At 37.0% G+C, this 15164-nt stretch overlaps 1 protein-coding gene across 2 annotated transcripts in view; it reads left to right on the forward strand.

Annotated features, from left to right (window-relative positions):
• Positions 1-15164, forward strand: part of LOC137407360 (GTPase-activating protein skywalker-like) — a 70103-nt gene that overhangs the window by 37404 nt on the left and 17535 nt on the right. For both annotated transcript variants that reach the window (XM_068093991.1, XM_068093990.1), the window contains 3 exons: positions 262-441; positions 4259-4366; positions 12991-13081. In XM_068093991.1, the coding sequence (XP_067950092.1) occupies positions 262-441; positions 4259-4366; positions 12991-13081 (379 nt within the window). The remainder of the gene's footprint in view (positions 1-261; positions 442-4258; positions 4367-12990; positions 13082-15164) is intronic.

The raw sequence follows: 15164 nt of genomic DNA on the forward strand, positions 1-15164 counted from the left end.
ATAGGAACTGTCAGGACCTCTGCCAAGATTTGATAATTCCTACTGTTTTATTTGCTTGTTTTATGAATTGCTGGTTCACATGTCAACAAATGTTCAGGGATATTTATTCTACATCGTTTATTGTAATGTCTGGCATTTGTAACGTTTGCAACGCTGCTAGTTGTCTCCAAGTTGTCTGCGTGGCAAAGTTTTCTTATCTGCATTTCACCCACTCACCAAGCTGCTATATCTATGTAACATCCACTATTTGATTCCCTGTAGTTTTCGCCACTTCTCTACGCTTTCACCAGCGTTATGCTGCATTACTCGGGAGAGCAGGCGACTTTCCGCTGCATTTGCGAGTTGCTCAAGAAGAAAGACATCAACTATTTCCTTGCTCCTACTGAGCTGAACCTGGTTGCTGCCTGTTTTGTCCTCCGTGACCTTGCCAACAGATATGCGGTGAGTATTTTTGGACTCTTTCATTGTTATGACTTGTGCAATGTTTGATGCCGTGTGTAATTGTAGAGAGGACTGCATCTTTATTGCTCAATTCTAACCTGTTAATATGAATGAAATGCCTCTCAATGACTTTTACCATAAGGGCATTGCTTCAGGTTCGTATAGAATTCCTACTACTCAATTAAATTATTTTGAGCACACCACACCAAATACCACACCAATCACTGAAATATATTCTCCTGAGGAAATTTGCTCTCGATTATAGAAGTGTGTTTGAGTTCTAAATGTGGTCACAATGCGGTTTGAGTTCTAGCTAGTACGAGACTAGTACTAGTACTTGCTAGTACGAGCTTTCTATTGTTAGTCGTTATTTTCATTGTGCCGCTATTTTTGTTGTTTTTTGGCAACTCAAAATTTGGTTTTTCTTTCATCATCAAGAATGACGATGACATTCTGTCATCGTCATTCTTGATCAAAACTATCTGAAAAACTATGGCGTAGTGGGCTACTAAATCTACAATATTTTTGGGTGTCAGTCTCCATATCATGGTTTTATCTAATGTCAATGATAATGATAATTAAGGATAGTTGAAGGTCGACTTGCAACAAGATTCACATTACAGTTTATTTGGTATCAAAATAATCACCATGTCTTACTCTGTTGTGTTGTAGATGCAAAATATGTGGAAATATGATTACAAGCTCTTGAAAGCTCAAAAATGAACAATTAATCTCCGCCATCACGAAACCGCCGTAGCTTGGTATCAATTTATTTCTCTGACGTACTCAAACGATTTGGTTATTGTTTTGACACGTGATGTTCTCACGTGAATTGAAAGGCCAATAAAAGGCTCAATATAAAACTTCTCGTAGCACTAGTTTATGACAAACACTTCGGGTTTTACTGAAAAGCCCGTATCAAATATAGATGCTCGCTACTTTACAGTTTTGTTTCGACTTGGTCTAATCATCTAGTTGTAATCTGATCATGTGACCCATACTTGCTGCCAAACAGCGCGAATAATTTCTGCAGCTTTTTTCGACTAACGCAGGTGACCAACAGGCTCGTCATGTTTATCAGAAAATGATATGCACTCTTTCCAGCATAGGTTAGAAAATTGAACAATTTTTTACGGTAGGTTTTAAAATATCAGTGCTTCAAGTTACAGCATTACAATGATGATGAAACAGAGGCGTAAGGACAGTAGACATGGTTTTATTGAATGCGTGAAGTATATTTGTGAAAATATTTCGATGAATGAGGTTGCATGAAAGTGTAAACAGAAGCCATCTTGCTCAATTACGTCCCATTTGAGCTGTTTTGGAAAGGGATTCTAATCTACGGCAGTTTCGTGATGGCGGCGATTAACTGCTCATTTTTGAGCTTTGAGAGCTTGTAATCACATTTCCACATATTTGGCACCTACAACACAGCAAAGTAAGACATGGTGAATCTTTTGATACCAAATAACTGAGTGTGGATTTTGTTGCAGGTCAACCTTTACGGTTTGTAATTTTTACAGGTACATGTACATCACGTTGTTTCAGGTTAGTTACCTTCAAATAATGTGCTTATTCAGGTCTGTTGAAGTCGACTTGAAATTAAATTCGAATGGATTTTATTGTCAGGAAACTCACCATTTTTTTAATCGTGTTTCCCGTAACGAAACAAGATCGGTATATTTGCAGTTGAGCGGTTTAGGAACATCGTACATTGTAGTAAATTGACATGCAATTTGAGGTTGCCGATGATTATATGGTTTTACCTCGCTTTGATATTGCTAGGTCTCGGCACCTGGCCCTCCGCTTCCTATTGGTCTCCTCGTTCGCTCATCTCACCACTTCGCCTCACCTCGTTTGCAATGCCCTCGTTTCCTTTTGCCATGGTATGCAACACTACGCTACAACAATACTTCATTGTACAGTAAAGCCAATCCCACATCCTGTCCTGCCCACAGCGCGGCATCTTTCATTTTTACTGTTTTCGTCGCTCTTCAAGTTACCAAGGGCTAGTTATATTAGCCTATGAATCTACTTTCACAATGCCCTACATTTTCCTATTAATTCGTCAAACTCTGTATGGAGAGCCCTGTCCTTCTAGCTGTCATAGATGCTAGTGACGAGCTCTTCAGCCTTATTTTTGGAGGCCTGGGATTTCAACTGCTCAATAAATGATGTTAACATAATCTCCGATGCTTGCGAGCTAGCATTCTCTTGCAAAGCCATAGGGTAGCTTTTGTTCCATTTGTTTGCCCACTAGGGTGATCTCTAGGGTGTTGGATGACTTTATGACCTCTTAAACTAACATACAGTACCGACTAGTACCCACACTTGTGCCTGGCAGCACTAGGGATCTCCCTCATATGATGATGGTTATGCAATAACATTTCAATTGTACACATGTCAGCTGCATTCTATATTTAGTCTTGCCTTTCTTTTTCTCCTGACTTTCCTGGTTATTTTCTCTCTGCACTTGCATCTTATCAGATGATAGGACAGCGAAGTCACTCTGTGGTAATAAGGCTGGTACAATGATAGTGCATAGAGATGGGAGATGGTCATAGCCTACCACCTAATTGTTGGTGTTGCGATGTCAGTCACGCCAATACTTGCCGACTAAGCATGTGTGCAACATCGAGTTCATTGCCAAGCATTCTGGATTAAAAACGCCTGTCGCTTTATTACTTTTGCTTTTTTTGTTCAAATCAACATATTCTGTTCATTTTGAAGATTTTTCTAAGAAAACTTGGAAGCTTCTAACAGCTTCATATTGTGACTGGAAAGCGTTGACTCTGTCACAAGCCTTGACTCTGTCACAAGCCTTGACTCTGTCACAAGCTTTGACTCTGTCACAAGCGTTGACTCTGTCAAAAGCCTTGACTCTGTAAAAAGCGTTGACTCTGTCACAAGCCTTGACTCTGTCACAAGCCTTGACTCTGTCACAAGCCTTGACTCTGTCACAAGCCTGGACTCTGTCACAAGCTTTGACTCTGTCACAAGCTTTGACTCTGTCACAAGCCTTGACTCTGTCACAAGCCTTGACTCTGTCACAAGCCTTGACTCTGTCACAAGCCTTGACTCTGTCACAAGCCTTGACTCTGTCACAAGCGTTGACTCTGTCACAAGCCTTGACTCTGTCACAAGCCTTGACTCTGTCACAAGCCTTGACTCTGTCACAAGCCTTGTGTCTGTTACAAGCCTTGTGTCTGTTACAAGCCTTGACTCTGTCACAAGCCTTGACTCTGTCACAAGCCTTGTGTCTGTTACAAGCCTTGACTCTGTCACAAGCCTTGACTCTGTCACAAGCCTTGACTCTGTCACAAGCCTTGTGTCTGTTACAAGCCTTGACTCTGTCACAAGCCTTGACTCTGTCACAAGCCTTGACTCTGTCACAAGCCTTGACTCTGTCACAAGCCTTGACTCTGTCACAAGCCTTGACTCTGTCACAAGCCTTGACTCTGTCACAAGCCTTGACTCTGTCACAAGCCTTGTCTGTTACAAGCACTACTTAGTATACTTAGTAAATTATGTCATTCATTTTTGTGTGTATTTGTGTGTTGTGTATAGTTAATTGTTTAATTACTGGATTACTAGTATGAGTATATAAAACTACTATTACTAGTATGAGTATATAGAACTACTATTACTAGTATGAGTATATAGAACTACTATTACTAGTATGAGTATATAGAACTCTTTACTACCCCATATTTATCATAACAAGTTGATGTTATAGTGCTTACAGAGTGTTATACACTCCTGTTTGACTCATATTAGTTTATTACTGCTGTTAAGTTTTAATCTTATATGCTTTTAGAAGCCGGCAGCAAGCTATATTGAGAAACACTGTCCTGATGAAGACTTCATCGAGTTCCTCAATGACTGGGTCTTGTGGATATTTAAACACCTTCCATTCCACTATCTCGTGAGTATTCACAGAAGTTCTTAAACCACTCTTTAGAAATAACCAATTATTATTGCTGCCAGGTTTAGGCAGCAATAGGCAGCCTAGTCGTGTCTCAAGTTAAGTTCAAGAACTCTAAATAATAACTGTTTTTATTTAAGGCTGGTTCACGCAATATTGTTGTACGTCGGTGTGAATCTCACAATACTTGGGCAATCCTCTGTGATATCAATATTCAAACTCACAAACCCTTGTTATACAATCCTCTGTGATATCAATATTCACACTCACAAACCATTGTTATACAATCCTCTGTGATATTAATATTCACACTCACAAACCCTTGTTATACAATCCTCTGTGATATTAATATTCACACTAACAAACCCTTGTTATACAATCCTCTGTGATATCAATATTCACACTCACAAACCCTTGTTATACAATCCTCTGTGATATTACACTCACAAACCCTTGTTATACAATCCTCTGTGATATTAATATTCACACTCACAAACCCTTGTTATACAATCCTCTGTGATATCAATATTCACACTCACAAACCCTTGTTATACAATCCTCTGTGATATCAATATTCACACTCACAAACCCTTGTTATACAATCCTCTGTGATATCAATATTCACACTTACAAACCCTTGCTATACAATCCTCTGTGATATCAATATTCACACTCACAAACCCTTGTTATACAATCCTCTGTGATATCACACTCACAAACCCTTGTTATACAATCCTCTGTGATATTAATATTCACACTAACAAACCCTTGTTATACAATCCTCTGTGATATCAATATTCACACTCACAAACCCTTGTTATACAATCCTCTGTGATATCAATATTCACACTCACAAACCCTTGTTATACAATCCTCTGTGATATTACACTCACAAACCCTTGTTATACAATCCTCTGTGATATCAATATTCACACTCACAAACCCTTGTTATACAATCCTCTGTGATATCAATATTCACACTCACAAACCCTTGTTATACAATCCTCTGTGATATTAATATTCACACTCACAAACCCTTGTTATACAATCCTCTGTGATATTACACTCACAAACCCTTGTTATACAATCCTCTGTGATATCAATATTCACACTCACAAACCCTTGTTATACAATCCTCTGTGATATCAATATTCACACTCACAAACCCTTGTTATACAATCCTCTGTGATATTAATATTCACACTCACAAACCCTTGTTATACAATCCTCTGTGATATCAATATTCACACTCACAAACCCTTGTTATACAATCCTCTGTGATATTACACTCACAAACCCTTGTTATACAATCCTCTGTGATATCAATATTCACACTCACAAACCCTTGCTATACAATCCTCTGTGATATTACACTCACAAACCCTTGTTATACAATCCTCTGTGATATCAATATTCACACTCACAAACCCTTGCTATACAATCCTCTGTGATATTACACTCACAAACCCTTGTTATACAATCCTCTGTGATATTAATATTCACACTCACAAACCCTTGTTATACAATCCTCTGTGATATTAATATTCACACTCACAAACCCTTGTTATACAATCCTCTGTGATATCAATATTCAAACTCACAAACCCTTGTTATACAATCCTCTGTGATATCAATATTCACACTCACAAACCCTTGTTATACAATCCTCTGTGATATTAATATTCACACTCACAAACCCTTGTTATACAATCCTCTGTGATATTACACTCACAAACCCTTGTTATACAATCCTCTGTGATATTAATATTCACACTCACAAACCCTTGTTATACAATCCTCTGTGATATTAATATTCACACTAACAAACCCTTGTTATACAATCCTCTGTGATATCAATATTCACACTCACAAACCCTTGTTATACAATCCTCTGTGATATCAATATTCACACTCACAAACCCTTGTTATACAATCCTCTGTGATATTAATATTAACACTCACAAACCCTTGTTATACAATCCTCTGTGATATCAATATTCACACTCACAAACCCTTGTTATACAATCCTCTGTGATATCAATATTCACACTAACAAACCCTTGTTATACAATCCTCTGTGATATCAATATTCACACTCACAAACCCTTGTTATACAATCCTCTGTGATATTACACTCACAAACCCTTGTTATACAATCCTCTGTGATATTACACTCACAAACCCTTGTTATACAATCCTCTGTGATATCAATATTCACACTCACAAACCCTTGTTATACAATCCTCTGTGATATTAATATTCACACTCACAAACCCTTGTTATACAATCCTCTGTGATATCAATATTCACACTCACAAACCCTTGTTATACAATCCTCTGTGATATTACACTCACAAACCCTTGTTATACAATCCTCTGTGATATCAATATTCACACTCACAAACCCTTGTTATACAATCCTCTGTGATATCAATATTCACACTCACAAACCCTTGTTATACAATCCTCTGTGATATCAATATTCACACTCACAAACCCTTGTTATACAATCCTCTGTGATATTAATATTCACACTAACAAACCCTTGTTATACAATCCTCTGTGATATCAATATTCACACTAACAAACCCTTGCTATACAATCCTCTGTGATATCAATATTCACACTCACAAACCCTTGCTATACAATCCTCTGTGATATTACACTCACAAACCCTTGTTATACAATCCTCTGTGATATCAATATTCACACTCACAAACCCTTGTTATACAATCCTCTGTGATATCAATATTCACACTCACAAACCCTTGTTATACAATCCTCTGTGATATTAATATTCACACTCACAAACCCTTGTTATACAATCCTCTGTGATATCAATATTCACACTCACAAACCCTTGTTATACAATCCTCTGTGATATCAATATTCAAACTCACAAACCCTTGTTATACAATCCTCTGTGATATTAATATTCACACTCACAAACCCTTGTTATACAATCCTCTGTGATATCAATATTCACACTCACAAACCCTTGTTATACAATCCTCTGTGATATTACACTCACAAACCCTTGTTATACAATCCTCTGTGATATCAATATTCACACTCACAAACCCTTGTTATACAATCCTCTGTGATATTAAACTCACAAACCCTTGTTATACAATCCTCTGTGATATTAATATTCACACTCACAAACCCTTGTTATACAATCCTCTGTGATATTAATATTCACACTCACAAACCCTTGTTATACAATCCTCTGTGATATCAATATTCACACTCACAAACCCTTGTTATACAATCCTCTGTGATATCAATATTAACCGCCTCTTATATAAGCTGCATCTGCGTTATTTTCCAAAACCGATAATAAAACAATACGTAGGCCGCACCTTTGTATAGGCCGCAGAACTCATGACGTCGATTTTTAACATGGCAGCAACTTTGCTTATTAAAACGGAACAGTGCTGTTATACACTGTTCCGTATTAACTGATGCTTTCAACCTAGTGCCTAAAGGAACAGTACCGTTAGGCATTGTTTCAATTTTTCCTTCACTGCTATAGGCGCACTAACCGGAGATTCCGGTTGATGAGCCCTAGCTGTGAAAGAAAGAAACCACAGAATAGCTGTACCCTTAAATAAGCCGCATGGCTCAAAACATCAGAAAAAAAGTAGCGGCTAATAGTCCGAAAAGTACGGTACTCATTTGCTGTTCATAAAGCTTGGTCTCCATATCGATTGCGAGACCCCGGCCAACAACTTGCACAGCAAAACGCTTGCAACGCTAGGCTTGGCAGCTTCTGTTCACATAAAGCTGCATCATTAATGACTGCATCAAAAACGTTCGCTCGCCATGCCATTTTGACAATGCTGACCTTCACCTGTGCAATTTGAACAGCGCCAAACTGTTCCGTTGACCGTCGGTACTCGGCGGTACCCGGCGCGTAAGTTCACATTTCACCGCTGATAGTCTGCGTTGCTGTCGTCGGTGCTTTGCAGTGTATATGGGAACCAAGCTTAAGTTCAGTGAGCTACAATGTGCCCTTTCTCTCACCTCTAACTTGACTGTTTAATATATGTCAAAACCATGAGTAGCTCCTCACTTCTACAGCAATCTCATGAGAATAACTTGACATAATTAATTTCTCAATACATTCGCCTTGACAAATATTTTTCTAACTAGCCGTGCTACCTGGCGTTGCCCGGGTAATAAAAAATTCTTTGGTCAGAAAATTGATTTGTATTTAACATATAACAACATTTGCCATTCTAACTTTTAAACTACATATCATGAGAAAAGTTTTTGTGTAATGGAAATAAATTAGGAGAGAAAATAAAAACAACTGTAAAGGTTTTTAAACTTTGTCACACAACTTTTAAACTTCATATCTTTAGGAAAATGTATCGTGCAGGTCAAATAAATTTAAAAAAAATAAAATGACTATAAAAAGGTGTAGATGTAAATGTGAAATAATTAGCAAGTAATAGTTAAATTAAGGCTGTTTTGCTACGATTACAATAGAAGATGATTTGGTAATGACACAGATTTACGAACTGTAAAAACAAAATAAAACTTCTACATTATTTGGATTATTAATACCAATTTTTGCATAGAAGTGTGTGTATAAAAAAGATTACTATTTCAGCAGAACCTATCGATCGAAAACCTTGAATACAACGATATTGGTACCCCCGATACTGATACAAATGTAAAACTGAAACATCGAACTGTCTTTGTCTGACCGAATGGAGAGATAGCGTCGAGGCTATTCCTACTCAAGTTAATATAATAGCTTGCATGAGAAGAATCGGCTTCGGCCCCAGATATAGTAATTGAACCTTACGAAAAGTATTTCTTGACGGGCGTCGTAACGTGTGGGTAAAATAATCAGAGTGCGCTATAGCCGGAATGACATATAGACACACATACTTTGAGAAATATACATGTATGTATATATATAGAATATAGATTGAGCGGCTCTATCAGCTTGCTGATGTTTCTTGTAAGAATAGTATTGTATATCCCTTCAGCGAGTTGCTATCTAATGAGAATGGGAGCATGTAGTCCAGATTACAGAAGGCTATTTCAGTCCTATTCGCTGTCCACATCGTACAATTATTATACTGTATAGTCGAAATACTTGTCAACATTTTACCTGGAGTTTTTATGCAAGTCAAAAGCTTCCATTACTAGGTTTGAAAATGGCTCCTGATAGCTCGAATTGTAGATACACAATGCCGGCGACCATAATAGTCGATGTTCCGACAAGCTAAAAAAAATATTTAGAGCATGCAAGGCCAAAGCTCGAACCAGAGGATTAAAAAAGGCAGTAGAATAAAAAGTCACTGTAGAATAGTTTTTGAAATAGGCTCATCGATCACGCGTCATGAATTGCGTCGACGTCATAGATCGCGCGTACGTTGTAGATGGATGGCTCATTCGTCACCGATAGCTCGTTCATCATAAATAGCTCAAACGTCCTAGATCGCGGGTCAGCCGTTGATTGCTCGTATGTTATACATATAGATCACTCGTATGTCATACATATAGATCACTCGTATGTCATACATATAGATCACTCGTATGTCATACATATAGATCACTCTATGGCTGAATAGGTGTGCAAAAACACTTTTTTTAAATTTCAAGCGCGCATGTTTACCATGAAAATAAGTAATTTTCATGATAATGACGAGGATAAACCTTGTTTATTGTGGCTGAATGCATCTTTATTTTTTCCATTAAAAGTGCGTTGATTATTTTACACAATCTATTCTAACGACCTTAAAGATGTGGTTGCGTCAAATTTGAGTTGATCTTAAAAAAAGCATTTTTTTTCTCTATCAGTTGATATGCTGTTTGTTGTGTTACGCGATCTCATTGCCAAGATATTTGAAGATTAAAATCGAAAAAATCTGGTCGCGATAAAAACGCTCAGACCAAAAAACATGCCCAGACTTGCCCAAAATGATGTCACGCGTGATTTATCTGTCAATATATCTCAGATTCACATTGGCTATTTGCGATAAAAGTCTAGTCCTACGCGGCTCTATTGGCATATATTTTATTTTGTATTTGCTCATGTCGGTTGGAATAAAATTTTAAACCCCGCTACAGATACATTATTATGAATGTTTCAAAGGCCTCAAATAACGAAAATTGAAAATTTGTCTTACTCACTTTCTCCAAATGCTGCGTAAACATTTGAGTACCGACTACCAATTCTACCGACTACCAATTCTTTCGGTCTACGGTAATTCTGTCAAGCAAACTATGTAGAATAAGGTCTTTGTATCAGTCCTGTCGCTACCCACACTAACGATATACAGCCTCCCAAAAGCCCCGCCCACATTATGTCCGTCGCCTATCCTTTGGGACGGGCTGTATATCATTGCCCACACTGAAAACTAGTTTCTTACTACCGTAAGTAAAATAAGCAAGCTGCGTCTTTGAAAAGAATATACATAGCGATAGAGTTTTAAGGATGAGAAGTCTGCTGCAAACTGGATTTGAACTCACATTCTCCAGTTCTGCGGACATCCATATACCGTATCCAATTCACTACAATATTCTGCAAATCATGTTTTTCATTATCTTCAACAATATAATTTTATTATATAATTTTTACAAGCTAAAAGATTTTCATCTCGGCATAAAGCTTTTATTAAAAATATTCAAGTCGTGGCCACTCACATAGTTTTAGCTGATACAATAAGACAAATTCATCTACTGCAACAAACTCAAACAAAACATCATGGTTTATGCAGCACACATTTAAGTCTCTCTTTCCCCTTTATGGCAGTTTCCACACTGACAAAGCTGCTTCGGCTGGTGGGACGACATAAACATCCTGTAATCAGTAAAACAAATGCAATAAATATATTTCATTCATAGATATGTCATTCTAAAGGGTATCTACTGAAAGCTTTCAAATTGGGAGTTTGATAGATTGGGAGTGTAATTTTAAAAACGAATAAATGTCTAATAAAGGCACAATACGCCAAGCCAATGATTCGAAGCTTTGGTTCTGGAAGTTAAAGATTTGCATTGATCAATCGATTTTCTTCACTTTCTACAAGTGAAAAGTGAACATCTAATGTCAAATCATACATCTAATTTACTAGATAAAACTGCCACAGAAAATTTGAAGCAAATGTAGCTAGGGGAACCGATAAAAAAATATAAAACGATGATTAGTGATAGCAAAAAGTTATAATTTTATTAATTAGTACATGTATTAATGAGTACTAAAATATTGCCTTTAGTATATTCATCAATCTAAGCCATTGTATTGCTAGATGCTATGGATTAAAAAGAAGCCGTCAAGAACTCACTGTACATACATATCTCGCACGCGCAGGACATTACATTTTAGCCTCAAACAGGGAATTATAATCTGAATGTAAACTCAACAGGAAACTCTATAGGAGACTCAAAGTAAAAGATAAACTTACCTCCATTCTCCGATCTTCCTTTGAAGAACTTGAACTACCCGATGCCAAGAAAACTCGGGAGTCACCTTCGCAGTAACGTTACAGCAATTTTACAATTACATGTATGTTGTTCGCCAATAAATCGTGTCGATTGAGTAATTCATTAAAGTAACGATGTTAATTAATTTAATATCGATGTCCATGCGATTTAATAATAGAGTAAAATCCCTAAATTTGAGATCACAGACAACGCGTTTTACGAGTGATAACATTATTTCGGCCTATATAAAAATTTCGCGCTCTTGATTGGTTAAGAGGCTAAGGAAGCGACCTCATATTTATCGCTCATGGTTTCTTTCCAGATATATTGCTTGTGACGTCACGAAAGAAGCACCCGCTGGAACGTGAGCTTTTTAAAAGAGGGCCGCATTCAAACACATATATCTCTAGACAGGGCTAGTCTACACAGACAAAAATGGCATCAAATTGTAGCTGATGTTTTAGCCTTTTATGGGTCTTAATTTCATTAAATCGAATTTTTTGACGCAACCACATCTTTAACAGTCTACCTTGGCCTCGCTCAATCATTTTATGTTACAACTGCAAGCATGCTTACGGAGTATAATACTGACATCTAGTGCTTGTTAGCCATCGTTCACGATTGAAATATTGCTGGGCTAAAAAGCTGTGGTATCTGTGAGTTTGTTCAGGAGACTTGAAAAGATCGAATGTTTTTAATCAAATTGATGTCTCCTCTTTACACTGATGAATGTATAAGCATAAACTGTGGTGGTCATTACTTAGTGTGTCAAGGTCATTACTTAGTCTGTCAAGGTCATTTCTTAGTTGGTCAAGATCATTACTTAGTGTGTCAAGGGCAGTAGCAACAATAGATGATTTAGCCCTATGTTTCTGCTAATTTTCTCCCATAGTTATTGCATGGCGAAGTCGCTATTACTTGCTGGCACTATTTGGTCTATTTCTATGACAGACTTTATTTCTTAGACAATATTTTTTCGACAGGATCTCATATTTCATGTTTCATATTGTCTTGATTTAGTTTCTGTCACCCTTTGCTGGAACAACTTCAGTTCACCGCTCTATTTTTATCAATCAACCTTTTGTCGATCAAATTTGTGTCATAGGTTTTATGATGCTGAAGTTTGGTGTCTACGGTGTCTCGTTTGCACAGACAGTTTTAGATCGTTCATGTTGCAGGTGAGAATAGTCGACTGCTATCTGGTCGAAGGCTACAAGGTTTTATTCCGAGTCGCACTCATACTGATTAAACACTTCCACAAGCTTTCTGGTAAGAATATCTCTGCTTCCACAGCCAATGACAGCCACTCAACTATGGCTCAACTTTCCTAACCTTTTTACATACAGCCAGTAACATCTTCCACCAACACTTACATTATTATTAGCATTGTTATCATTACTGTTGCTTGTGGTGACTATCATGGTTGACCTTGAAAGGAAATAGTACATTTAATCAATGAACGTCTTGAAAACGTCTTGATAATGTCATATTACAATTCTGATGCAAATCTGTTTATAAGCAATGAGAGTCGACAGCAGGCATGATAATGAACAGGATTGTTTCAATATAGCCCAAGTTCTTATCCTTGCCAGAATAAGAACAAAAACGCTAGAGTAATCGCTAAATTTGGTAAAACTTCGATGTGCGCCCAAAACAACAAGTATTGAAGCCTGCTGTACATGGCAGATTTTATAATCATTATTGCCATTACATGAAGGTAAATGAAGGTAAAATAGATTGATTTATTAAGATGAACTTGGAATCGAACTACAACATGGTTTTTAAGCTTGTTGCTAGAGTTGCCCTGATTTTGGTATCGGTGCCGATATGGTGACCTTTAGCGAGCATAGCGATATTTTTGTCGTTTTACGATACTGACGCTAGTGGGCAGAGCGACTATTATGTCGCCACACGAACGGTTTTTATAAATTGATTTATGGTTAGCTAATTGCCTTTTTTTGTTTAATTTCTTACGAATAGCAAACTACAATAGATTGGTCTCTGTTAGCAACAAAAATAAGCCTTTTGAGAAAAAAATGATCATTTCTGCAATACTAAACAAACGAAAAATCCGAAATAGAAACATATTTAAATAAAACAGGGAATTTTGTTTGTAGCTTGTTTCTGCTTTTGTTTCTGCTTTCTGAATGTTTTCCCAGAGTGCAACACCTCTCTTGTACTGTCATGGCGTCCTCCAAAAGCTATAGACAAAGGCAAGGCTATAGACTATAGAGGAACAAGAATAAGCACATGGTGTCAAAACTGCGATGTAGGCCTCTGCAAGGTCAAATGCTTATAAAAGTACCATAGCTAGAGAAACAGTTATATGAAAATTTGACTTGAAACATGTTTATTCGTATTTACCTGTATCATAGAAACATAATACTCGTATATAATATCATAAATAAGAGTGTATGAATGATTTTTTTTAACCGATTTGTGAAAAATTAATAGGTCTAGGGGTCTCAGATAGCCCAAAAAGGTCGCCTGCGGAAGGGTTCAGTATCCGAATCGGTATTGGCCAATCTTTTCTTGAAAAATTTGAAACTTGAGATAATTGTTAGATCAACTATTTAGCAGAGAATGGTATTTACTAACGACATACGACACTCAGATCATCAGATGCAAGTTGCTGACTCTACCTTTACTCTTTACCTAATGAATTCCGGGGCTGCCACACTATTTATTTCATGCCTACAGTTTGCGCAACATCAAGACAGCTGAGGAACCTTTGTTCTTTAGTCAGGACGTGATCACGCGGTGTACTATTTCCCAATTACAGCGATGGGATTTATTGCAGCCAATCACGAACAAGATAACAAAGAGGGGAAACAAGAATGCAGTGGAATATTTTTATGTACTAGCATTACGAAAGTAATTTGAGCAGCTGATGCATAAAGTTATCTATCTCTCTTTTGATCTTGATGATACATAGCTTGTGTGTTGGGTTGTTCTCGTTTCGGTTGGACTGTGTTGGTAATATAATTTGTTTCTCTTTAAGTATCTTTATTTTGTGTAAATAAATAAATATGGTTGTACAGATGATTTGATGAGCTAGTTCTTGCGAGTAGACTAGTCAACGGTATGTCAACATGCAAATATATATTATAATTATATATATATCTTCTTTTTCCAGAAATAAATACAAACAAATAAATACATTAATATTTATATTTTCTACAATAAAACAAACAATTATCCATGCAACACAAAATATCTTAATCGATTTATTTTTCAATAAGAATCGATAAATTGGATCGGTATCTGAATCGGCTGGTGAATTTATAATCAGGGCATCTCTACTTGTTGCTATATCTATATGTTCACACTGTCCCAAACCTATTCGCGTGTA

This window comes from Watersipora subatra, chromosome 10 (genome assembly GCF_963576615.1).
Source record: "Watersipora subatra chromosome 10, tzWatSuba1.1, whole genome shotgun sequence".
Taxonomy (NCBI): domain Eukaryota; kingdom Metazoa; phylum Bryozoa; class Gymnolaemata; order Cheilostomatida; family Watersiporidae; genus Watersipora; species Watersipora subatra.